Raw genomic sequence first — 23610 nt, 5'->3', positions numbered from 1 at the left:
GTTTGGTTAGCCTACTCAATGGAAAGCCATGGTCAGAATGAATATGTTCAAGGTTTTTCTCACCATAGGCTAACGTCACCGAGGACAGCCTGAACACCAGCCCAGACAAAGAAAAACTGGGACCTGTTATTTCTTTATTTTCAAAATGCGCCACAAGGTTTCGCAACGGAGCTGCGTTTCAATATTTGACAGCTGTTTGGTACAACTGTCAACTAGGCATGCTGTGTGCAGGCGAGTGGAAAGGAAAGTCTGTGTGTAAGAGTGCTCGCGTGCTAGTGTACGGTAAGGAGAAGCGTGGCATTGGCCCAGAGTCGGGTTCCATTTATAGACAGGAAAGAGGAGGGGGGGGGGGGGGAATAAGCACAAAACCATACCTCAGTAGAGCCATACAGATGTAATGCAAGTGAGACGAGAAACTAACTTTGCAACAGACAGAAAAAGTTAAAAAGTTTCGCGTTCCTTCTATTAAAGAAGATATACAATAAATGTACCATACATTCTTTCAGGAATTATCGTCTAAAGTAAGTAATTTCAAAGATTTTTGCGCATGTTAAATGTTGCTGATTTGTCCCTTATTTGCATCAGTGGTAAGAAGAACGTGATAAGCTATTATACACGTGGCACAAGACTTCGCTTGCATAACCCCCATCTCTGTTATTTTCCATTCTTCCGTTTTTATTATTCTTTAATTTCAAGTGCAGGCCTTTTGTGTAGTGTGTGACAATGGAGTGGCAGAAAATCTGTTTGCTAAACGTTATTGTGAAAGTTATAGCGAATTAATTTAAGTGACGCGTTGGGCACACCACAGGTAGCTTAATTATATGGACTACGTCACAAATGTGGTTTTGATTAACTTTATTTAGTGTCGTTTGGCCGTACAGACAGTGTAATGCAGGACAACAGGCAGATTGTTTTTAGTCTGTTTTATTTGCCAGAAGAACCGGTCTACATTTGGATTGGGAACCAGTGCATGCGCCCGGCTTGTACAAGTTGGCACCACGGTTGACACCTGGACGCAGCTGTCAGTGTGCAGAGAAGAGGGGTCACGTGCAACAACTGCCAACCGACCCGATTCGCGAGATTAAATACCGGAAAGGAGGTTGAAAGAGAGGCTGAGTGACAGCGGGAGACAGGAGGCAGGGCATTACAACACGCCTGGTTTTAGGTTGTCATCTGTGACCTACCATTTTAACCTACGTTTAGAAGTTTCTTAATAGTTTTAGTAAACTTACTGCAATCGTGCCAACAGGACCAATAAACCAACCTTTAACTATCCAACAGCACTAAATCAACCAAAGTTCAACAAATCCAAAATCTTAATGGCTTGTTGTGTTCATGACTGTCAGGTCATTTTTGTCTATGCTCTGTTTGATGCTGTCCATGGTTCTGAATAGACAACGAATCTCGTGTAAAAGTTAAACTAGTTAATTGAGGTACTTAATTTAACCAACTGAATTTTTATGAAGTAAAATACAAGTGTTCCGCTTCACCAGTGATAACATCTGCTAGTGTGTGTGTGTGAGCAAAACAACTTTGAACGAACTATTGATAGTTAATGAAAAGCTGCTGTTGCACAACTGAAAATGCACATTGTGTATTGTATGTTTCCACCTAAACAACAAATTACAGTACTCAGGTTATGTACAGGGTTAGGTTCAGGACCAGAGAATAGGGAACCTGAATTTCTGTGTTAGTTGTCAGGGCCCCACAAGGATAGAAAAACAGTTGTGTGTTTCTGTGTGTGTGTGTGATCTGTAAATGCCCTTGAATAGCTGGCCTGAATGTGTCATTGTACATATAGGAATGGAAAAGTGTGGGAGTTTGTGTAGGAGTGGGTTTGTGATGTGAGTCGCTGTTGTGTGTGTGTGTGTCTATGTCAGTGTGTGTGCGTGTGATGCGTGTGGTGTCAGTGTATCTGGGAGGTGTGTTTGTGATGTCAGTGCATCTGTGATGTTTGAGAGGTCATGAAAGCTGATTCTGTTAACCATGCACCCCATCTTTTCCTCTGTCTGAACAGGTACGGACACATAGAATTTCAAAAAAATCAATCACTATCCCTTCTCATCCTCTCTTTTCTTTCCTCCTCTCTTTCTTTTCCTCTCCCTCTCTTCCTCCTTTTTTCATTCTTTCTCTTCTTCCCTGAGTGTGTTTGTTAAAAGGGATGGTTAAATGCGTTTCTCGGATTACTAGAATTTGTTACGCGTTATTTTGAACAATAAAAACAAGTAACTTGCACATAAAGGAACAGCACTTATATGAACCTCCTGTCCAGCGACAGTTGCTGAATTTCTTGAGCGCGGATTCAGTGAACGGGAGAAGCTGTCCAATCGTCTTGCAGGGCGAACGGTTACAACAATAGATTGCCATTTTTAAATTGTAGCTGAAGTGCAGTAACATCCACCATTCATTCACTGGTAATCTTCTTTTTTTTTTTTGTGTGTCGGTGGAATGAAAGGAATGGGGAAATGGTTTGTCAATTAATTACTGATGAATTCACAGTGCAGCTGCACTTACTATGCCATGTAATGTTCAGTTGCCGTCCAGTTCATTTTGTCTACAACTGCATGGGACTCAACACAGACAGTTAAATGACTATGGGTCCGGTTCTAAAATGTGCACGGTCATGGGAATAGGGTGGTATTTGGGTCGGCTGTTCAGAGGTTCAGGACAATTACCAAATACTAAATGCATAATTGAGGGTCTGAAGTGATTATCGAGTATTTTAAATTATCGACAGCCTTTCTTGGTCAGTCGTTCTTGCTCGCATTGCTCCTTCAGTTGTTTAGAATTATTCTGCAGCAATGCAATGAATGATGTAATCAACAAGGCATGGGGGGTGGGGGTTACGATGGCTAAGAGCTGTTAGAGATATTACAACCTGGGCTTTGGAAGCTAGCTTAATATAAGTCTAAAATAAATTGGAGGATTACGAGCTTGCTCAGGATATACAAACTCTATGTCATATGGATGAAATTGCATGATGCACACCAGACGATTTAACCAGTGTCTCTGGACAATGTCATCTGAAACACTGCCATCTTCTATTTCACTGCAAAGCATAGAAACAGAAATGTTGAAAGAGTGCATTTTCCCTTAAAACACTTGTTCAGCCAATCCACATGGGTATCGTATTAACCAATAGCTGCTGTGCTTTGCGCAAAAGGTGGATCCCCATGCAGTTCACTGGTGGAGTTAAGTGTCAGTGTGGTCACTGCAGCTATTTCTGTATGGAGCGAGGAAACCTAGTCAAAAATGAGCTCCTGAGAGCTAATACAGGACCTCTCAAACACGCCTTATCTGCACACACACAACGCAATTTAAACATACGTACTGGATACACAGCCAGACACAAAGCACTGACATCTTTGTGCGCAAGTCCCACAGGCGACCATGCATATTTGTAAATTATAGTCAATGGTAATTTACTCTCACAAATTATTTTTAAACACACCGCTAACACCCACTCACTAAACCAGGCTGTGCAAATGAGGGGTGCACCCTTGCCACTCTCACTGCTCTCTGTTACCCGATCGGTTCAGCGTTAAGGTCAATTCAGGGGTCACTCCTCTACGCACCGCTCCACTCTCCTCGTGTTCTCGCTCTACCTCGACTGTTCCTTTTATTTCTCTGTCTGCCACTCTCGGCTGGCCTCGTCTGTTACTAAGCACATGAGTCTGGCGGTGTCTAAGTTTGTGTTGAAAATACCGACATAGGAACACAGTTTGCAGCAGTCCGTCCAGCACCAATTTGTTCTGGAATCATGTTGTTAAAATGTCGACAGTGTTAATGATCAAGCAGTTACAGAATGTTGTAATCTGTAATCTGACCACCAAATCTGGTCTTTTTGCCCAGAATTAAATACTCCGACATCTGTCTCTGAATTGACCTGGGAGGAGAATATGAAACAAGCAAGATTCTTAGAAGATCCCTGGCTTTCTTTGAGATGTATTTTTAGTTTGATGTCTTTGACAGTCACATCCACATTCTTAAAGGACAGTGTGTGCAGTACTGTGGGGGCGGGGTTAGGTAGGTTACTTTTTAAATGTAATCCATTACAGTTACAAGTTACCTGTCCACATTTATAATCAGTAACGTAACTTTCTGATGACTCAAAAATGTAATTTCATTACTCTTAGATTACTTTCATATTAAGAGGCATTAGAAAACAAAAAGGAATAGCCTATAACCAACTGAACATCTTTTGCGGCATCAATCAATGTTAGAGTTTACATAGCTAGCATTTTACCTTATGGGTTGTGTAGGCTACAGTGCCTTTGGAAATTGGTTTCTAAACCATTGCTTTTTACTTCAATATGATTGGGCTACATCTCTACATTACATGTTAAAGGTCTGTCAGATATTCAGTCATTCCAATTAATCCAATAAACCTTGATCTTCCAGAATAAGACTTTTTATCTGAACATAAACGAAAATCTAATGATGCTTAAGCCTGTTCTGTTATTTGTGTTTTACTCATGCTTTTAATTGCTTCAAAATATTGTTGAAAAATGAATGGCAATTACTCGAAAAAGGGTATTGACATTGTTGTATATAGAAATTATAATATCCGTAGCTTTTCGCCCATAAACTAAATCTGGGTTAGTCTGATGATTTGCTCCACAACCAACATGGTCAAAATGTTGCAGAAACCCCGGCACGCGAATGCACGTTTGCAATCGCGAACACCCGCATAGGAATAAGATTTACCCGCGCGAACGCAAACTGTGATTGTTATGGAACCAGTGATGGATTTTCAAAACGCAAATGAAAGAAATAAACAGTGATTATAAACATACACTCTTAGCTTAAAGTAAATGAAGTCAGCAGCCAATGAATAACCAATAACCAATTAACACTATTTTCAGAGATGCAAAACAAGCAGTATCACTTGGCCTACCTGTATGAACGGAGTTGATGTGGCCGCTTTAAATTCAAGTAATCTTCCTTTGGCACAGCGCTTCCCAACCTTTTCTCTTCAAATGTCGTGGTAAATTCCATATAATGTTTTATCTTGAAGGCTGCGCCATGTTAAAGCTATCTAACAAACAGTATCCTAATCTATTAAACAATTCCTGTAAAAGTTATTCGGCAACTCGATCGTCCTGGCTGTGTTGTTCGGTGCATTTGACAAAAAAATAACACCAGGTAGGCCTATTGCCTATAATTGTTCTGAGAATTATGCGTCGAGTAGATAACTAAATAACATTTATATGAAGGATAATACTATCGAAGATATACTGTTTTTACCAGCCATCCAACCAACCAACCAAAGCCGGAGAAATTTAAACTAGCGCTACCTCCGTCACTAAACTTGTTATGCGCATGATCATCACACACAACTGAGGCGCGCAATTCATATTTTTGTTCAAATAACGATGTTTTTATAACATTCAATAATAAACTCAAACCTACAAGGTGTCATGATTATTTCGCGCACCTATTAATTGAAAAGTAATCATAGATTTTTGGTGACGTAACGGGTTACAGTTACTGTGTTTTTGTAACAGATTACCTGTAATCCTTTACTCCCCAACTCTGTGTGGGGGCCAGCCCAGGAGGATTCCCAACTGCGACCTCTATCACGAAGGACACACGATTCAAGGCTTCAACAACTCTGACAATCCTCCCTTAAACTGGCTCAGTGTTCTCATTGTTCAAAACTAAAAGTTGTGTCATTTTTATCTCAACCAAAATCAGCAATGTGGCATACATAATTCTGAATGACTTCACAATTACCCCGTGGCCTGAAGTTGCCTTAGATCACTGCACCAATCGAATGGACTTTATCATCTTGAGACCCTGAACTGTGAAGTTTACTGTTTCCTTGTTTGTCCGTTTTGTTGCTAATAGCTGTTGCGTTTTTTAGATGACCTGCACACCAAAAAAATGTAATACTTTGTCCAAATCCAGGAAGGTGAATTTATATTTATTAAGTCAACTTGCTACTGTGAATTACCCTGTCTAGTATAATATAAATCACACATACTGTCTTTTTGATTCACTGTCTGTATTTTTTGAATGAAAAAATCACAGTGCTACCAATAAACAGGTTATGGCCTTTTAGGCCTTTCACTTTTTGTCCTGAGAAATCCACACAAAGATTGTATAGAACACCACAGTCAAGAATACAATTTACTGCAGTAATTCTATTACAGTTAATTAGAATTCCGAAGAATACTTCTGCCACAACACAAAAACACTATACCGAATTGCATTTACATATAGGAATACAACATTATTACAGCATAGCATTCTCTCATGAGGGTAGAATGGATACAGCCCAACCCAGTAGCCAGATTACCAGCCTATCATCACCAGACACATTTGTGATGTCATAAAGTGGGCCAAATGATTTATAACATTTAGGGTGTCTGAAACTTTTTCCAAACAGCTCTTAGACCCACCTCCTTCTCGCCCTCTTCTCTTCCCCATCTGTTCCCCTCTCAGAGCGGCAGTGATGGCTCCTTCCCTGACCCAGGCCTATCAGAGGCGCTGGTGGATGGCTGTTACTGCGGTCATAGAGAACCTGCTGTTCTCTGCTGTATTGCTGGGCTGGGGATCACTACTCATCATGCTCAAGAACGAGGGTTTCTATTCACATCTCTGCATAAGTACGTCTACGTTCGGGTTTCAGAGTTCTTGTCAAGACCCCCCCCCCCCGACACTGTTTACCTGTGCATAGATACTGTACACCTGAGTACAATGACACATAGTAATGACAACCCTGTCCAAATCATAGCTGTCCCCCTGTCCATCCTCTATGCGCCCCACTCTCACCCACATCTCCCCCCGCAGGCAATGAGACAGTGTTAAGTAACGTGAGTTCCTGGGACAGCGGTATCTGGCATAGCTGTGTGGACCAGGAAGAGATGTTGAATCTGGGTTTTACCATTGGCTCCTTCTTGCTGAGCGCAGCCACTCTGCCGCTTGGGATCCTGATGGACAAATACGGGCCCCGCCCACTCCGCCTCCTCGGCAGGTAAAAGGCGGGACATATCACCACAATTCTCACTGGTTGTGATATCATCGTCAACATTGTCACGATCATTTTAATCTTTGTTTGCATTACCGCTGGCATGGTTATTATATCATGGTCAATATTAATTAAACAACTATCATGTTATACCATATTCAGGTTTTCACTATTTAAATGAAGAGGATTCAACCACAACACTGAAAAAAACAAAAAAATTTAAAGCTACCCAAACACCCTCTTGAAAATATGATAGCATGTAAAATCATTAATTTGATAAATCAGTCCGCATCATCATCTCAGCAAAGATGGTACATTATGAAGATATGCTACAAGAGCTTTGGGATTTTATGCTACAACATCTTTGGGTAGAAAGCTTGTGTAGCGTTGCAGTGTGCCTCCGCAGTTGGTTACATCAAAGACAGTACTTTGACATGAAGTTGTTTTTACAAAAAATGTAAAGGCCGTCACTCCCATTTCTTTGTAGTACTGGCAGTTTCAACTACTTATGACATTGGCTAGAATCTCGGTTTTGCATTAAGAAATTAGGGAAAATGAACTAATACGGACACATTTCACTTCTCTTGCTGACTTGTGAAACCCCAAAATCTCAGGTCTTTTTAGTCAAGACTGCTTCAGAGGTGTTCCCAAGAGTCTTGTAATGTTGTGCCTTGGGGTTTGAAAACTGACGTCTCCCTCTCTCTCGCAGTGCCTGTTTTGCTTTCTCTTGTGCCATGATAGCTGGAGCTGCCTACTACCCTGAAGGTAAGACTCCAAAGACACTCGGTTACCTGTAATTGACACTAAATGTACAGAAAATTACATTAAACAATCTTAGTTTAAAAAAATCACAGAGGTTGATTGTTCGTTCTTCGTCAAACCCACGAGACATCACATCATCTTGAAAGAATGGCGTCTGTGTTTTTGCCAGACTTGTACTAAAAAGTCCTAAAACTCAGAATAGCATTGCTAAATGACCATGCTATAACCATCTTAAAACAAATCTGTACATTAGCTTGTCCAGCAATCACAAATAAAGAGCAAAGAGAACTAAAGTGTCCATGTGTTCAAAGAAAAGACAAGAACCATAATAAAGAGCTCCAAGCAAGGCTATGGGCAAAATTCTCCTATACCTTCTGAACTAAAATAAAAAACGCTAACACCTGGGAAATCGTGATTTAGCCACAGTGGAACCAAGTCAGGTCATCGTATCATTCAAACTGTTGTTACATGACAGATCTATGCTACCATTTATGTAGTCTGTTCACCAGATGTTGCATTAATAAGGAAATCTACATATTACATAACCCTTTTCCCTCCCCTAGTTCTCTCTGCCCTCATCTTCATCGCTGTTTCCTTCAATGGCTTCGGAGGAATCTGCCTTACCTTCACCTCCCTCACAGTAAGACATACATGCACACACGCACGCACGCACACACACACACACACACACACACACGCACGCACGCACACACACACGCACAGTAAATGTTATCCTTGTGGGGACACAAAAATATATTACCAATCAAAATCCAATTTTTCCTAACTCCTAAACCTAGCCTTAGCCCTGAAAATCGAACATTAACCCTTAAACTAATCTCTCTCATCTCATCTTCATCCGCTTATCCGGTATCGGGTCGCGGGGGCAGCAGCTCCAGCAGGGGACCCCTAACTTCCCTTTCCCAAGCCACATTTGCCAGCTCTGACTGGGGGATCCCGAGGCGTTCCCAGGCCACTGTCGAAATATAATCTATCCACCTAGTCCTGGGCCTACCCCAAGGTCTCCTCCCAGCTGGACGTGCCTGGAACACCTCCCTAGGGAGATGTCCTGGGGGCATCCTTACCAGATGCCCGAACCACTTCAACTGGCTCCTTTCGATGCAAAGGAGCAGCGGCTCTACTCAGAGTTCCTCAAGGATGGCTGAGCTTCTCACCCTATCCCTAAGGGAGAAGCCAACCACCCTTCTGAGAAAACCCATTTCAGCCGCTTGTAGCCGCTTGTCAGTCGCAAACAAGACCCCGAGATAATTGAACTCCTTTACTTGGGGTAACGCTTCATTCCCTACCCGGAGGAGGCACTCCATTGGTTTCCTGCTGAGAACCATGGTCTCAGATTTAGAGGTGCTAATCCTCATCCCAACTGCTTCGCACTCGGCTGCGAACCAGTCCAGTGAGTGCTGAAGGTCACAGACAGTTGATGCCATCAGGACCACATCATCCGCAAAAAGCATCGATGAGATCCCCAGCCCACCGAACTGCATCCCCTCCCCACCCCGACTACACCTCGATATCCTGTCCATAAAAGTTACAAACAGGATTGGTGACAAAGCGCAGCCCTGGCAGAGGCCAACCCCCATCTGGAACGAGTCCGACTTACTACCGAGAACCCGAACACAGCTCTCACTTTGGACGTACAGGGATTGGATAGCCTTCAGAAGGGACCTCCTCACCCCATACTCCCGCAGCACCTCCCACAGTATCTCCTGGGGGACCCTTAAACTAATCCCTAAACCTAATTCACCATCCCCTTCAACATTCTCCCATAGATGGATACAATAAAAATCGAACGCTACCCAGTGCCCAGAACATACATATCGTAGATAGATATAAACATACTAATAGATTCTAAGGAAATAACTAGCATGCTATATATAAGGCTTAGCTATGGCCTGGGAAGGCTCCAGTTACAGGCAATATCATGTTATACAAACACACACACCCATGTTTTTCAATCTTTGTGGGGACCCTAACTCAGAAATCTGTTCCATAGCCCTAAACATGACCTTAACCTCAATGACATAACCTTAACCCAGCCATAAAGCTTAACCCTAAACCTAACAGGTGATGCTTAAACCTACTAGAGACCCTAATTCTAACACTATGCCTAACGTTTGTCTCTAAAACTAACTTCTAAACTAACCCCTAAACCAGAAATTGCATTTTCCGTAGGACCAGAGACCTTGATGGGTACACTGGAACACACACACACACACACAGACACACAATGTGTTCTGGTCCTGTTTCAAGCGTTTTTCTGTATTTGTGTGTTTATTTTCCTCTGTGTACGCATGTTATTTTGAGCGTGTAAGTTTGTATGCGCGTGCTTGCTTGCTTGCCTTTAAGTGGATAAATATCTCTGTGATTGTCTGGTTTTCGGCTTGTCCTTTTTTACTTGACCCGTGAGTACCAAAAGTCTTCTCAGTATAGTAAACCATGCAAATAGAAAAGGCTATTTTAGGCTTAGGGGTTACGTAAGGTTTACGTTATGGTGAGGTGTTAAGGTTAGGTTTACATTTAGGGTTAGTAGGGCTTGGAGGGTTACAGATTTTTATTTCATGACAATCAGTTGTTGTTGTGTGTGTGTTCAGGACTGTGTAGTCTCCACAGCACATGGTGTTCTTCATCTTGGCTCGAAATTCTGGCATGTGTACATGGGCCAATCAGATCAGTAGACCGTCCACACGCCCTCCTATTATCCCCACCCATTCAAAAAAAAAAATAACTCAAGGACACAATATCCTTCTCTTTCTTTCTCTGTCTCTCGTCTGTCACTCCCTTTTTCTGTTTTCTGTCAAGCTCCATTTATCACTCTCTTTTGTCTCTTTCTGGACACTATCTTTCTCTTGTGAAACAGGGACATTTTCTATTAGTCCTTTTTAATTGTTGTTCCAGTTGGTCTGTCCCAAAAACAGAACAAAAATATGGTTATTGATCATGTGACATTCATTCCTATGTTAAAACCCATGCTTTGTGGATAACATGTAGTTACATAGATACATAAGAGTTTGTGCTTTTCCAGGACGTGATGTCCCATGTCAACTCAGTGCTGCGCCCTTTTCTGTATTTCAAGTATTTCAGGTATTTCAAGCTGACGTGGGTACATGTTTAATATGAGTAGTAATTGTCTTAGGGGAAAGGATTAGCCAGTACTATTAGAGATTTGGGGGTTCGTTCTAAATAGTTTTTCTTCCATGCAGTTAAGCAACTCCTTGTGGCTGCTGGGGCACTTGTGAGTTCCGTCAAGGTTGAAAGCCAGAGAGCACGTTCCCTCCAGCGCATAGGGATTCCATTGTAAACATCCTATTTGAGTGAGCAGCATGATCTAGAACACAAATCTGAACATCAACGGTCTTGTGTCCACTGGTATTTGCCGTGAGCAAGCAAGGTCATACTAACAACGTGGACATCCTGGAATTTGGGATAAAACGTGGGTAAAGCAAACAAAATATATACACATAGGCTGGGACGATTTCCGCACCCATTGACTGCAATGGGAAAACTGTTCCTGTCCCTTCAGTACCGTCTAAAACTTCCCCTGCTTGAACAAGAGGCAAGCCGGTCTGTCCTCCTCTCGCCGACATCTCTAAAGTTTCACACGTGTTCCTCTTAGACCCCAAGGCCTTAACGTTCCATTGACCTTCGTCATGTCAACATATGCTCAATCCCTTTCAGTCGATGTCTATGGAATGTACATTAAATGACCTGACTCCAGGTCAGTGGGACATGGATTTGTCTGCTTATACTCAGGTAAATGAGAGGCCAAAGTTTGCGGGGACACGTGACTGAGGCCTCTAAATACCTCAGTTCGGTCCTTTTAACTGAGCTGGAGGTCTGCCCCGACTCCTACGCAGTATTTATTTAAAGGGTTAGGACAACTTTTCGAATTGCAAATATTGTTCTAATTGTGCACTTCCAGTAACACAGCATTGTAGTCCTCCCTAACGTTAATAGAGCTAAAGTGGCTGCAATAGAATGCTCTTAGTCCTCAGATAGATCTCTATTTTTTTCATCAGTCTGTTTATGTGTGTTAATGTGAGGTTTAAAAATATAGTTAAAAAAAGGGTTTTCCAGAGTTTGGTCAATCTATGAACAATGTTTATGAGTAGCATACTTTATTGGTTTAAATTGGTCTTCCACACCAAATCAAGAATGTGTCATTCGGAAGCATCACATACATGGTGAATCCCTTGACCAATTTGCTCCTTGGAAGTTGGCGTCCATTTTGGGAAACAGCTTCCCTAGAGTGAACTAGGTAAAACCTGCTCAATATCTCGATATCTACAGTTAGACAGGTATTGTAAATATTTTGTTATTTCACTATAAAGGCATTTTCAAAATGGGTTAGCTCTTGCACAAGGCATTTTAACTATGGAATTTCAGCTAGATGGCTAGCACAGGGCGTGCATGACATCTTTTCTTAAAAGGAACACAGTATATAAGGTCATGTAATCAGTAGACATCAGGTTACACTTATAATAAGGCAGAGTTAAAACTAATTTTACGCCACTTTAAGAGTGAACAAATAAAATATACAGTTTCCATCTTTGTTGTGACCATCAAGCGGAATAACCAATATGTTGCCCCCAAATGTAACATCAGGCATGACTGAAATGGTGCGAGTGTGAGTATGTGCGGAGAGGAAGTGGGGGAGAGGAATGGGGGGGGGGGGGGGTGGAAAAAAGGGGGAGGTTGTGGTGGAAAACGGGAGGGATTTGGATAGAAATAAAAAGGGATAAGAGAGAGCATTATGTCCTGAGCTGAGCTAGAAATATACACTGTACAGGAAAACTGGAACAGAGGAGTGTCAAAGAGGGGCTGTGTGTGTACTGTGAATCTTTTTTTATTAGTACACTCACTGTTGACACATACACATACCTACCCTCAGTGCTTGCACACAGACGGGCATTCCTCTGAACTCCCAACTGAGAAAGGAAAAGCAATCGAACGAGTCAGAATAGCACGACACACACAAGTTGGGAAACATTTTTATTTGGTTGTCCATAATTCTAAGCCATATTTTCCCAAGTTAAAGCTTCTTTTCTTTGAATTAATGCCACCAACTAAGCAAGTCTAAAATTAACCTGGTACTATTTGGTCAAATTATATGACAAGTCAGAGGCTGTGAATACAAAACAAGCCCATTTCCTCTGGCTAGCATCATGACAGCATGTCTCCTTAAACAGCTGAGCCCCGGACCTAACACACCCCGCAATGCGGCAATGAACAGATGTGGCCACCTGGTGGTGCTTTTATAGAACTGCATCTGAAGCACTTCATTAGATGGATGCCAAGGATGTAGACAAACAGTCCAGTCACTTTGAAGAGCCATTGAAGCAAGGTGAAGTTAGGATAAGGTACCTGAGCTCACTTGTGATGTCTGTTATCCCTTGTCTCTCTCTCACTCTCTAGTTACCCAACATGTTTGGGAATGTGCGCTCCACCATCTTGTCCTTAATGATTGGCTCATACGCCTCCTCCGCCGTCACCTTCCCTGGAGTCAAGGTAAGAACCAGCCAGTCAGCTCTATTTGAAGGTTTACAAGACAACGCGATGGCCCTGTCACACTATAGAGTCCCTGTTAGATCCCATCAACAAGTCTGTTTAGAAGCAATTGCTAGCTAATATTACTGATAGGGTTAGGATACGGGTTAAGGTTAAGATATGGGTTAGTAGATAGTTAAACATTTTTAGCTGCTGTTGAACCTCTACCAGACATCTACAAACCATCTACTTTATATTAAAAAAAAACTGGGTTACATTTTATTTTGAGAGTCCCTGTTTCCATCTGTAGATGTTCTATAGATAGTAATACTATCAACAAACTTAAAAAGATATACTGGTTGATAAACAACTGCTTGTTAAGGTTAGGGATAGAATACAGGTTAAGGTTAGGATATAGACAAGGGTTAGGGTTGGCAGATAGTTAAAACGTTTCAGATAATCAGTAGACAATCTGTAAAGCATCTACAGGCACACTTTTGGGACTCTCAAATAAAGTGTTGCCAAAAGGTGTTACCTCAGAATGCCTAATTCACTCCCTCTCCACTTCTCCCTCCCTAGCTGATCTATGATCTGGGCGTGTCCTTCAGGGTGATCATGTGGGTGTGGTCTGGGCTTGCCTGCCTCGTCTTCCTCAACTGCTTTCTCAATTGGCCAAGGGAGTCTTTCCCCGACCCAGAGGACATAAGCTACACGTGAGAGTCCATGAAAGTGTATTACAGCAATGAAAGGACAGCCACAACGTCAAATTTGTTTTGGTTGTTTTCAACACTCTTCCACTATATCCTTTCTTTTTGTCATCTGTACATCCTCTGTCATCTCACTACTCCCTTGGTCACTCTTTCTCTACTCCTTCCGTTGCTCTCTCCCCTTCTCTGCCAGAAGGAAAGTGAAGCTGAGTGATGTAGTGATGGATGACAAGGCACCAGGGGACATATTTTATAGTCATGTGACAACAGCGGGAGAGACTCTGAAGCAGAAGCAGCCAGACCCCATCTCAGAACAGCTCCCTCCAGCAGAACCCGCACAGGGTGAAAGTAAGGGCTATACTCAAGCTGACGAGGGACCTTATAGAGCTGATTAGAGAACCAGTCAAAACTAGACCAAAGTGTTTTGAACTGGATACAGCTGGTCAGAACCAGTCTAAACTGCCTTTAAGGCTTCACTCAATCATCAGAATGACGATATGTATTTACAGGCTCAGCCCTACTGTAAAACATAAGTATATATATATATATTTTTCCCCTACACATTTTGAAAGTAACTTGTTGGACTTGTGTAGACCGTTCCGGATAAAAGCGTCTGCTAAATGATGACAATTAAAAAAAAATTCAATAGCTGACCTGTTTTGTTCTTATCTCCCCTAACTGTCTTTCACCCGAAAGGTGGCCCTTCATTCCGTAGTTCAGTCTGCTCGCCTATCTTCCTGTGGAGTCTCATCACCATGGCGATGACCCAGCTACGCATCATCTTCTTCATGGGTGCCATGAACAAAATGCTGGAGTTCCTGGTTACCCACGGTGACCCACACCGTAAGAACCAATTAAAACACAAACAGAGAGTCACTTTTAAAGGTTTAGAATGGCCGCTGCTTGTACTGTACATTGCCTCACAAAACCAGAATCAACCATTAAAATCTTCACTTCACATACACTATCTCACAAAAGTGAGTACATCCCTCACATTTTTGCAAATATTTCATTATATCTTTTCATGTGACAACACTTTGCTACAATGTAAAGTAGTGAGTGTACAGCTTGTATAACAGTGTAAATTTGCTGTCCCCTCAAAATAACTCAACACACAGCCATTAATGTCTACGACATCACAGATCTGGTGGAAGTTAGAGACCTTGTGCTCCTCCACCTTCCGTTTAAGGATCCCCCACAAATGCTCAATAGGGTTTAGGTCTGGAGACATGCTTGGCCAGTCCATCACCTTTACCCTCAGCTTCTTTAGTAAGGCAGTGGTCATCTTGGAGGTGTGTTTGGGGTCGTTATCATGTTGGAATACTGCCCTGCGGCCCAGTCTCCAAAGGGAAGGGATCATGCTCTGCTTCAGTATGTCACAGTACATATTGGCATTCATGGTTCCCTCAATGAACTGTAGCTCCCCAGTGCCCGCAGCACTCATGCAGCCCCAGACCAAGACACTCCCACCACCATGCTTGACTGTAGGCAAGACACACTTGTCTTTTTACTCCTCACCTGGTTGCCGCCACACACTCTTGACACCATCTGAACCAAATACGTTCATCTTGGTCTCATCAAACCACAGGACATGGTCCCAGTAATCCATGTCCTTAGTCTGCTTGTCTTCAGCAAACTGTTTGCGGGCTTTCTTGTACACCATCTTTAGAAGAGGCTTCCTTCTGGGACGACAGCCAGGCAGACCAATTTGATGCAGTGTGTGGCGTATGGTCTGAGCACTGACATGCTGAACCCCCACCCCTTCAACATCTGCAGTAATGCTGGCAGCACTCATATGTCTATTTTCCAAAGAAAACCTCTGGATATGACGCTGAGCATGTGCACTCAACTTCTTTGGTCGACCATGGCGAGTCCTGTTCTGAGTGGAACCTGTCCTGTTAAACTGCTGAATGGTCTTGGCCACCATGCTGCAGCTCAGTTTCAGGGTCTTGGCAATCTTCTTATAGCCTAGGCCTTCTTTATGTAGAGCAACAATTAATTTTTTCAGATCCTCTGAGAGTTCTTTGCCATGAGGTGCCATGTTGAACTTCCAGTAACCAGTATGAGGGAATGTGAGAGCGATGACACCAAATTTTACACACCTGGGCCCCATTCACACCTGAGACCTTGTAACACTAACGAGTCACATGACACCATGGAGGCAAAATAGCAAATTGGGCCCAATTTGGACATTTTCACTTCTGGGGGGTGTACTCACTTTTGTTGTCAGTGGGTTTTGACATTAATGGCTGTGTGTTGAGTTATTTTGAGGCCACAGCAAATTTACACGGTTATACAAGTTGTACACTCACTACTTTACATTGTAGCAAAGTGTCATTTTTTCAGTGTTGTCACATGAAAAGATATAATCAAATATTTGCAGAAATGTGAGGGGTGTACTCACTTTTGTGAGATACTGTATCATGTAAGTTTGTGTGACCTAAAACAAAACACAAGTGTAGTGGTCACTTGATTCCTTCACGTACTGCATGTTAACATCTTTTTGATGCCTAATGTTTTGTTGACAAGTGCACTTCAACTTAAATGCAACTTTACTTTCTGCCACAAAATGGTCACCTTCCTAATGCCAGGTCCGATTTGTTATATCACTAGATTTTTAGTAACTTACATGTCTTTATGTTTTTTTCAGCCTCTGAGAAGCTATTAATGGAAGCTGACCAACAAGGTGAATGTTGAACAGACAGAGATTTGACATATTTGGCATAAATTATGTATGTGTGTGTGTGTTTGTGTGTGTGTGTGAGAGAAACAGTGTGCAGTATGTGTCTGTGGTTGTGTGTGTGTGTGAGAGAGAAACAGTGTGCAGTGTGTGTTTGTGGTTGTGTGTGTGTGTGTGTGTGAGAGAGAGAAGCAGTGTGCGTCTGTGGTTGTGTGTGTGTGTGTGTGTGTGAGAGAAGCAGTGTGCAGTGTGTGTCTGTGGTTGTGTGTGTGTGTGTGTGTGAGAGAAGCAGTGTGCAGTGTGTGTCTGTGGTTGTGTGTGTGTGTGTGTGTGAGAGAAGCAGTGTGCAGTGTGTGTCTGTGGTTTTGTGTGTGTGTGTGTGTGTGTGTGTGTGTGAGAGAGAGAAACAGTGTGCAGTGTGTGTCTGTGGTTGTGTGTGTGTGTGTGTGAGAAACAGTGTGCAGTGTGTGTTTGTGGTTGTGTGTGTGTGTGTGTGTGTGTGAGAAGCAGTGTGCGTCTGTGGTTGTGTGTGTGTGTGTGAGAGAAGCAGTGTGCAGTGTGTGTCTGTGGTTGTGTGTGTGTGTGTGTGAGAGAAGCAGTGTGCAGTGTGTGTCTGTGGTTGTGTGTGTGTGTGTGTGTGTGTGTGTGTGTGTGAGAGAAGCAGTGTGCAGTGTGTGTCTGTGGTTGTGTGTGTGTGTGTGTGTGAGAGAAGCAGTGTGCAGTGTGTCTGTGGTTGTGTGTGTGTGTGAGAAGCAGTGTGCAGTGTGTGTCTGTGGTTGTGTGTGCATGCACCGGGTGTGTGCATGGATGTGTGTGGTAAAGACAGAACATGTTTGTGCAGGTATAGTACTGTATAATGAGTGTGCTTTCTGACCACGCATCTCCTCTCCGGTCCTCAGTGGGCTTCTACTCCTCTCTTTTTGGCTCCCTGCAGCTCCTCTGCCTCCTAACCTGTCCTTTGATTGGCTACATCATGGACTGGCGAATGAAGGAGTGCGACGTGACCCAGAGGTGTGTCCGCGCCCGAGTGTCTGACGAGTTTGTGAGGCGTGCGCGCGTGTGTGTTTGAGAGAGAGTAGAATAGAAAGAGAACACAAAGACGGAGGGAAACGGCTGGAGAACTCCAGTTGTAAACAGCCCATCTCACCCACAAAGCTGACTGGATAGGCACTGTATGTCCTCTTAAATCCCTGCTAGCTGGTGGCATAAGATGGTAATCTTGTTGAAGAAAAAGACGTTAGTAATGTTGGTCACTCAGCTGTCTTTGAGGAGAACTCATTCAGGAGAGACCAAGCCAGAGATTTGTAGCTCCTTCATTTCTGAGTGGAAGTCAATGAACTAAGCAGAACATACCAAGCCGCTACTTCATTGGCGTGCATGGAAGAACTAATTATAGTTTACACTGGTAAACGGCCTGCGCTAACCATCTTTAGAGAGTATCTGCTATCTTGAATAAAGCGTGACATTTTGATAGGGAGGCGGGTTCTACCGTGTGTTTTCTGAAGAAATTTCTTTCACAGTGTTCTCAGGTGGCTTGGCCAACTAATCATCAACCCTAACATGTTCCTTAAGTTTGTTTCTGACCTCTGACCCCTTATTATCTCCAGCCAACTAGAGCCCCCGAAGAGAGACAGGAAGATCCAAAAACTGACAAATGCCATACGAGCTTTCATTTTCACCAACATTCTACTAGTCACCTTCGGAGTGATCCAGATGATTGACAACCTGCCTGTACAGGTGAGGACAGCTGGTGCAGTCAGTGCGACAGTAATTCATCACATTATCTTCTGTGGTAAATCGCAATTTTAGAATGTGTTCAAATTTGGCCCTAAAATGTACCCTGCTTGAATAATAGGGAAAGGCATGAGGTAGTCAAGGTGGTTGTCTACAAACACTATTTCAGTGGAGATCTATGATTTATCCACAGCATCAAACTTGTTTGTTAATTCAACTATTAGAATATGATTTGGTGGAAACAGGGGAAAGAGACATGGGAGGGAGACATGGGAGGGAGACATGGGAGGGAGACATGGGAGGGAGACTGGGGTGCCTGACGCAAGGAGAGATATTCCAATTTCCAAACAATTCTTGGAACAACTGTTGTACAAATGGATGGGCAGCCTACTAATGCATTGTCATTTATTCTGAAGGGAGTAAACACAGTTCAGTTACCGGTAGGATATCCCAAAAAGAACGAAATAGCTAACTGCAGGTGTCACGCTTTTCCATTTCCTCGCTCAATTCAGTTACAATGGATGGCTCTGTGGCTCAAAAAAGAAAAATGCGTTCTTAAAATGTACATCCAGGTTTTGTTAAATGTACAAATCCAAATTAAGTAAAAAAAACAATGTACTTTCTTCCCTGTTCTTCTGTCTGGGTGTCAGATTCTAGCCTTCATATTCCACACCATGGTCAGAGGCTTTGTTCACTCCTGTGCCGGGGGCCTCTATGCTGCAGTGTGAGTACGGTGTGTTTAAAACCTCAACCACAGGGTAGCTGTTTGCATTCCCGCATCTTATACCCAAGCTGTGGTTTTTCAGAAAGATGTGTTGGCATACTTGACTCTGTTTTCAGAATTGCTCATTGCATAATTTTTTAAACAGTACATAAAAAAAAATTGTCAAGAGGCATAGTATTTATTTCAAAGTCCGAATTCTCCAAATTGTAAAAGTAGGACAAGATGTAACTTTACCTGTAACACTGAGGTACATTACATTTTAATGTGGCTGTTTGGATCAGAGATGCAGTACAATACTCTTCGATTTGACAGGTAAACATTAAATCCCGCCCCCTCCAGATATCCAACCAATCACTTTGGGACGTTGACGGGGATGCAGTCGATGATCAGTGCCCTGTTTGCACTCCTCCAGCAGCCTCTCTTTGTCATTATGGTGGGACACTTGGACGGAGACCCTTATTGGGTGAGGCCGGCTACACACCCACACCCGCTTATGTGAATGGCATTAAGTAAAACAGTCTTTCTCTGACAAACTCTATTTAACAACCAACAGATCAACCTGAGCCTACTCATTGCCTCATTGGCTGGATTCCTGTTGCCCGGATACCTGATCTATCACCGAAGGAGCCTGAGGAGAGAGAAGGCTATGCCAGAGAGGGAAGCTGTTAACCAATCAGAAAGAGAAACGTTACACCAATTAGAAAATTGTCATCCCAAAAACCATTCTAATGGACATCTCAGTAATGAAGCTTAAGAATCTCAATCAAATTATCTGTCAAATATCATAATCTTTATAAATCATGAAATATAATTTTTATCACGTGTGCAAACTCAAATCCTGTGGGCCGGATTAGGCCCTGAAGCCTATTCAACCCAGCCTGTGGGTAATTTGAGATTGTTGAATCACTTTTCTTATTTATTTTGAAAAAAAAGAAATTGGACATGGATTAATGTCAGCTCCAAAACTGCTTATTTAATAATCATTAGGTATGTGACACCAAAATACACACTCAAAATACATACTAATAGCTTAAAATGCAGCTGCCAAAGAAATCTTAAAATATACAAACAAACATGTATTGTTGTTCAACATAATGTCACAGCAGCAGGTGATTTAGGCATACAGTACATTGAGATTTAACAACTCAATAACTAGTCAATAGTGTTTACTCTGACCAAAAACTACAGGAAGGTAAAGGGCTCCATTTCGGTTCCCCTTTCCACCAACAAGCACAGCTCTTAGGATTCAGTAGTAGACAGAAAGTGAATTGAGCTGACTGGTATAACTCTGAACCTCCTTCCCCACCCCACTCTCACCAACCAACAGCCACGTCATTCATTTTGGCCTGGCAGGCAGCCTGGCAGTCATATTGTGTGTCTTTTCCCTGATCCTTGTTGCGTCTCTCCATCCTCCCTGCGTCTATAACGTCTGTATTATCTTTTCATCCATGCGCGGGGACATCGATTATGAGGAGACAAAGTAGATCGGAGTCCAGTTTCCGCGTACATGTGCGCCAGAGGGAGGCGCCTCCGCGTCTCTCTTGCTTTGACTATCAGTCCAGTCCCTGAACCCCTTGTCCCCTTCGGCAGGACCTCAGATATGTCGCCGCCCATCCAACCACGTACTACATCCACTCGGCCAAGTCTCCAGCGGTTTTGGACGTGGCACCTTTCAAGGGCATTACCAATGACCAGGGCCCTGAAGGGTCACAACGACGGCCCGTTGTTCTCTGTGGCATTTGATCGTTGGGTCGTGTGTTCCAGACAGCATCCTTTCTCTTCGGGGAAATGAGATGCACGCTAGGTTTACCGAAATTGTCATTTCTAACAACACCGGCCATAGTTTTCGGAGCCTTTTGTTTGTAACGACACAGATTTTAGCTTTAAGACGAACATGTTGAACTTTGTGCACTTTATGAAATGGGAACGTGGAGTAGTTACAGTAGGGTATTGTATGTGGAAATGCCATTCAGACTGTTATTAAAATTATTAAGGAGAGCTTTTACAGTAGATTAGTTTCACATAAGAGATCTGACTAATCAACCAGAATGGTTTGAAGTATTGTGTAAGATAAAACAGATTATGTACAGATGTGCTGCTTCAACAAGCTCCAGAAACTGATTAAACAAATCCTACAAATCAATCAACCAACCAACAGTATAGTACAAATAAAACAGCATTTACAGTTAACAGAACTGTATACAGGCAAATTAAACAATATTTACAGTTAACAGCACTGTGAAACGAAACTATTTAATTTTACAGTACCGTGAACTGTAATCAGTAAATACGAGTAATGTATAAGGTAAAACAGATGCACCTGAACCCCATTATCACCATCCAAATGACAACAACACTAGAAGCACCACATTGGAGCAGGGCTTCATATCACGGTTGCACCATGGCTGCTAAAGTTATAGTCAGTAGGCTATTTATTCAGTGTCTGTCCCAAATGACCCCCAAGTCCCTATATAGTGCACAACATTTGACCAGGGTCATAGGGCAAAAGGGAGCCATTTGCGATGGAGGCTTAGTGTGTATAAGACGTAGGAGCGCTAAGATAATACTGTAATGTGTAATGGTATCTATTAATGAATCGAATGATTCACCAATTCAATGTGTGTCCCTGGGAAGCAAGTGCCTTTGTACCAATGTTAGTGCTGGAATTGCACCATGAGAATGTAGAATATTCCGGTATGCTACATTTCCCCTATCAGTAGTTTTCTAATCTTTTTAAGACATGAAAATGTCTGGCTATTTATTGAATTTAGGTAAGCAGGAGAACAAAGATTTGATGTTTGATGCCTTAAAGTACTGTTCTAGCATCAGGTTTGTATTTTACTTCATAATAAATAAGATTAGCTACATGGTTAAAAGGCAACCCTGATCCTACATCAGCACTACATGCCCAGTAATTGGGGCAACTTCCACCTACAGGTCCTATGTACATTTTAGTCATTCAGCAGACTCTTGTCCATGGAGACTAACAGAGGAAATTAGGCTAAGTGCCTTACTCAAGGGTTCAGCTAAATATATTTTACATTCTCATCTAGAGGAACGATAACTGCAAAACTACCTGCCTTTGTGGGAAAAGAATATTCATTTTTATCACTGTTCTCACAATGTGATCATGGTATTAATGGACAAGGTGAAGACAATGTAAGACAATCCAAAACACTGTATTGTAAATAGGCTTTTAATAAAAACTGTAATATTTAAAGGAAAAGAATAAACACTGGTTTATGTTTTTTTCAAGTGCTTCTCTTTGTGACGTAATAAATTAACAGACTTCAACTTGTGATCCAGCATTTCAAAGGTTCAGTCTTTACAGACTCTTAACTACCTCAAATACATCAGAATATTCATTGTAATATTCTAAGGCTGAATTTAGTGTTCCTCAAGGTTCCTTTATTGGTTGGCAGATGACACTGTTTGTAATTATCTTTTGTAATCAGATGACACTACACAATCAGCACACACGTACAATTTTGGATGACCACCAACTTCTTGCTTTTAAACACTACTTGGCCAAACAAAACTCCCAAAGTATCCGACCTCACTCTAAACATTGATAGGTGCCCTATCACACCAAACGTGGCTGTGTAAAACCTTGTTGTTACCTAACTTTTACAAACCACATAAAATCCATATCCAAAAGAACATAATCTCAGGCACATTTTCAGAAAGAGAGACACTTTATCTCTCAGCCAGTCACAGGAAAATATATTAATTTATTTAATCATGATTAATCAACTGTAATACCCATCTCTCCAGTGGCTTAGACTGCAATTAAAAGCCTATAACTTGAGAACACCATAATTTAAATAACACAACATATTTCCAGTTTGATCTGCACCACACACTGCACCTGTAAAACTGTGATTATAAACACACTCACTTTTAATCACCTAGGCCCATCTTTTACCTTTGACCTTGAACAATTCTGCAAGGAAGTATGGGCAAACATTGCAGCCTAGGTGTGCAAAGTTAGTAGAGATGTATTCAAAGACAGTCAGGGCTGTAATTCAAGCAAAAAGTGTTTCCATCTAAAGGCTATCATCAAATATTATTTTTAAGATCAGAGGGATTAAGAATTCCATCAAATATAAGAATAGCTTATAGCATATTATTCCAAATCTTGTTTTAGAAAAGGTTAGGGGGAATAAATGACTGCAAACTACTTTTTGAAATATGAACTGGAAGGCATTCTGGAATTTAAGTAGAAAGTATTACTAACAAGGTATTTTATATATCTTTTAAAATTATCAATTTAATTGATCTAGTAATTAATCAAGTATTTCTGAGATTTTAAATTAATGTACAATGTTTGAGTTCAAGTGTATTTGTCATTACACATTAACAACAGCATTATTGGCAATGCAATGCTTGGTTTCCCAAAACTTCCTCAACAGAAAAGGCATAAGTAATAAAATAGAATAAAAATAATTTAGAAGAAATGTAAAGAAATATAAAAAAGATGAGTGATGTTGTTAAGCTGGTAATGTTAGTTCCTCTTTTGCAATACTACATT

General features: G+C 41.9%; 1 protein-coding gene across 3 annotated transcripts; it reads left to right on the top strand.

Annotated features, from left to right (window-relative positions):
* Window positions 1-264: 264 nt before the first annotated feature.
* On the top strand, window positions 265-22329 carry slc43a1b (solute carrier family 43 member 1b). 3 transcript variants are annotated; one of them, XM_020043940.3, is made up of 15 exons: window positions 265-282; window positions 6448-6611; window positions 6796-6979; window positions 7683-7738; window positions 8299-8375; window positions 13163-13255; window positions 13814-13947; window positions 14135-14289; window positions 14638-14784; window positions 16592-16627; window positions 17521-17632; window positions 18229-18358; window positions 19006-19079; window positions 19419-19542; window positions 19633-22329. In XM_020043940.3, exons 2-15 carry the CDS (start codon window positions 6458-6460, stop codon window positions 19831-19833), a joined length of 1677 nt encoding a protein of 558 aa, XP_019899499.1. In that variant the 5' UTR covers window positions 265-282; window positions 6448-6457; the 3' UTR covers window positions 19834-22329. The 3 variants fall into 3 exon arrangements, with proteins under 3 accessions (XP_019899499.1, XP_019899500.1, XP_010889914.1); XM_020043941.2 differs by lacking the exon at window positions 265-282 and adding an exon at window positions 371-521 and having other exon boundaries at window positions 14138-14289; XM_010891612.4 differs by lacking the exon at window positions 265-282 and adding an exon at window positions 371-521.
* The last annotated feature ends 1281 nt before the right edge of the window (window positions 22330-23610 follow it).

The sequence above is a fragment of the Esox lucius genome, chromosome 25, assembly GCF_011004845.1.
Source record: "Esox lucius isolate fEsoLuc1 chromosome 25, fEsoLuc1.pri, whole genome shotgun sequence".
In the NCBI taxonomy this organism is placed as follows: Eukaryota; Metazoa; Chordata; class Actinopteri; order Esociformes; family Esocidae; genus Esox; species Esox lucius.
Note: the sequence above shows the minus strand (reverse complement) of the source record. Positions and strands in the feature narration are given on the sequence as shown.